General features: G+C 56.7%; 1 protein-coding gene across 1 annotated transcript in view; it reads right to left on the reverse strand.

Moving 5' to 3' along the window:
* Positions 1–1,187, reverse strand: part of LASP1 (LIM and SH3 protein 1) — a 33,782-nt gene extending 32,595 nt beyond the window's left edge. The window contains exon 1 of the mRNA XM_009325620.1: positions 1,025–1,187. Coding sequence (XP_009323895.1) covers positions 1,025–1,187 — 163 coding nt within the window. The remainder of the gene's footprint in view (positions 1–1,024) is intronic.
* Positions 1,188–1,864: the final 677 nt, after the last annotated feature.

A 1,864-nucleotide genomic window follows, 5' to 3' on the forward strand; every position in this document is an offset into this window, starting at 1 on the left:
CGCTGGTGCAAGGGCGAGGAGAGCAGTGCCGGCGTCGGCGGGCACCCTCCCTGCGGGCTCCAGCGCCGGGTCGCCTCGAGGCGCAAAGCAGGGCTGCGAGAAACGACGACTTGTTTTTTAAAGATCCACGAGGGCAGGTCAGAGACCCGCGTGGGCGAGAGGGAGCACCCTCATCTCCGGGTCTGCGCCTGGCGCGCGGTCACCGAATCCAATTCCCAACCGGATTTACATTTTTGGCGTGATTTTACTGAAACGCGTCGAGACGAACGCGAGCAGAAGCGTCTCGACCTCTGCAAGGCCGGCCCCAGCCCCGCGGGGTAACGCCGGCCCCGGTTCGTGCGGGTTCTTCCTGCGTGTGTTCCACAGGGACGTGTGGCAAGTCAGGTGGGCAGCATCGACTCCGGTCGATTCAGGTTATTACATTACAAAAGCCTCAGTAAGAACATTAATTCAATTTCTGTCAGGAGATAACGACACCTTAATTCCCCTTCCCGGAGCCTGTTAGAAAAGAACAAGCCTCGGCAATCGCTATTTGCAGGCAGGCTTTAATAAAGCACACCCACATCAAACGAGGCTGCGCTCGGCTCTCTTCCCCCTTATTCTTTTCAGGACGCGGCTTAAAACTGGCTTCCTTCGTTTTAAAAGCAGCTTATCTGATCCTCTCACCAAGGCGCCCACTCCTTCCCTTTCTGATCACCTCGCCCAACACTTCCCAGCCCCCCGAACCAGCCTCCCACCCTTTCCTGGCCCATCGTGGCTTAAAATAAGAGGCGCTTTTCTGCCTATCCAGCTCTTTGGGATGCTGTGGGTGGTTTTTCCTCTCTTGGCTCAGGAGATGCTGCTGGGCGAGGGAGGCTCTCCGCCAACCAGACGTTTTGGGTGCACACCACCGGTCCAGCCTCACCCCCGCACACAGCAAAGCTGCTGCTGCTTCCCGGGGGGCGGCCGAGGGCATCGCTCCGCCGAGGCCCCTCTCCACCTGCGGTTTTTCTTTCTCTTTTTTTCTTTTCACCAGCTGCCTCACGTCTGGTGTCCGAAGCATCCAGCCCCTCGACGGGGTTGACGCTGCAGCGCGGCCTGCGCTTTCCTCCTGGGGACTTTCGCACGGGCGAGGGGCGCGAGCCGATATCCTGGGACCCCGCTCGAAGAGATGTGCCGGGCAGCGCTGCGTGGTGATGCGTTTCCATCGTTACGCCGCACAATGCTTCAGTACTTGTCTCTCGTTAGCTACGAACCACACGTTTACTGTTAGCGGTTGATTTTAGAGCTGTGAAATGACAGGATACTTCTTTGCTTTCTGAAATTATTATCTTAAACATAGATTTCCCGTTATTTGCTTTCAAGCTGTCAGGATGAGTTTCTTAGCCTGACACAGAGCGCCCAGAGGACCAGGTAGATGAAATATTACAAGCGGCATCGCTTGTGCTTTCCTCCTGAAATTAGATTTAGGCAATCCCCGAGTAAATAAAAAAATCATTTATTGCCGCTAGGCAAAAGTCTCTTTCACTTTGCGGTTAAATTACACTGGGGTTTGCCGCGTCACTAGAGCTGAAAAATTCACGTAGAGGCAAAACCCAGACAAGGGCAATTCCTTCTGATAACACGGAAAAATTCATGCCTTGACGTGCCGCCGCCCCCCCCCTGTCCCCCAGCCGCTGCCAGCGGGCGCCATGAGCCGTGGGCATAAATCGGCCGCCTGCAAATGTTTGTCACCGGCCTGGAAGATAACTAATTACAGCTCCCGCTCCTGCCTTTCTGCCCACGCTCTTGGTCCCCAAACCTCCGCGCGTGGCTCCTCGCCAGCCTGGGCTTTGCCGGTCCCCAAAGCGCCCGTCGGGGAGGGGGCCACCCAACCCCTACCGCC

The sequence above is a fragment of the Pygoscelis adeliae genome, unplaced genomic scaffold (genome assembly GCF_000699105.1).
Source record: "Pygoscelis adeliae isolate BGI_AS28 unplaced genomic scaffold, ASM69910v1 Scaffold706, whole genome shotgun sequence".
NCBI classification, from domain to species: domain Eukaryota; kingdom Metazoa; phylum Chordata; class Aves; order Sphenisciformes; family Spheniscidae; genus Pygoscelis; species Pygoscelis adeliae.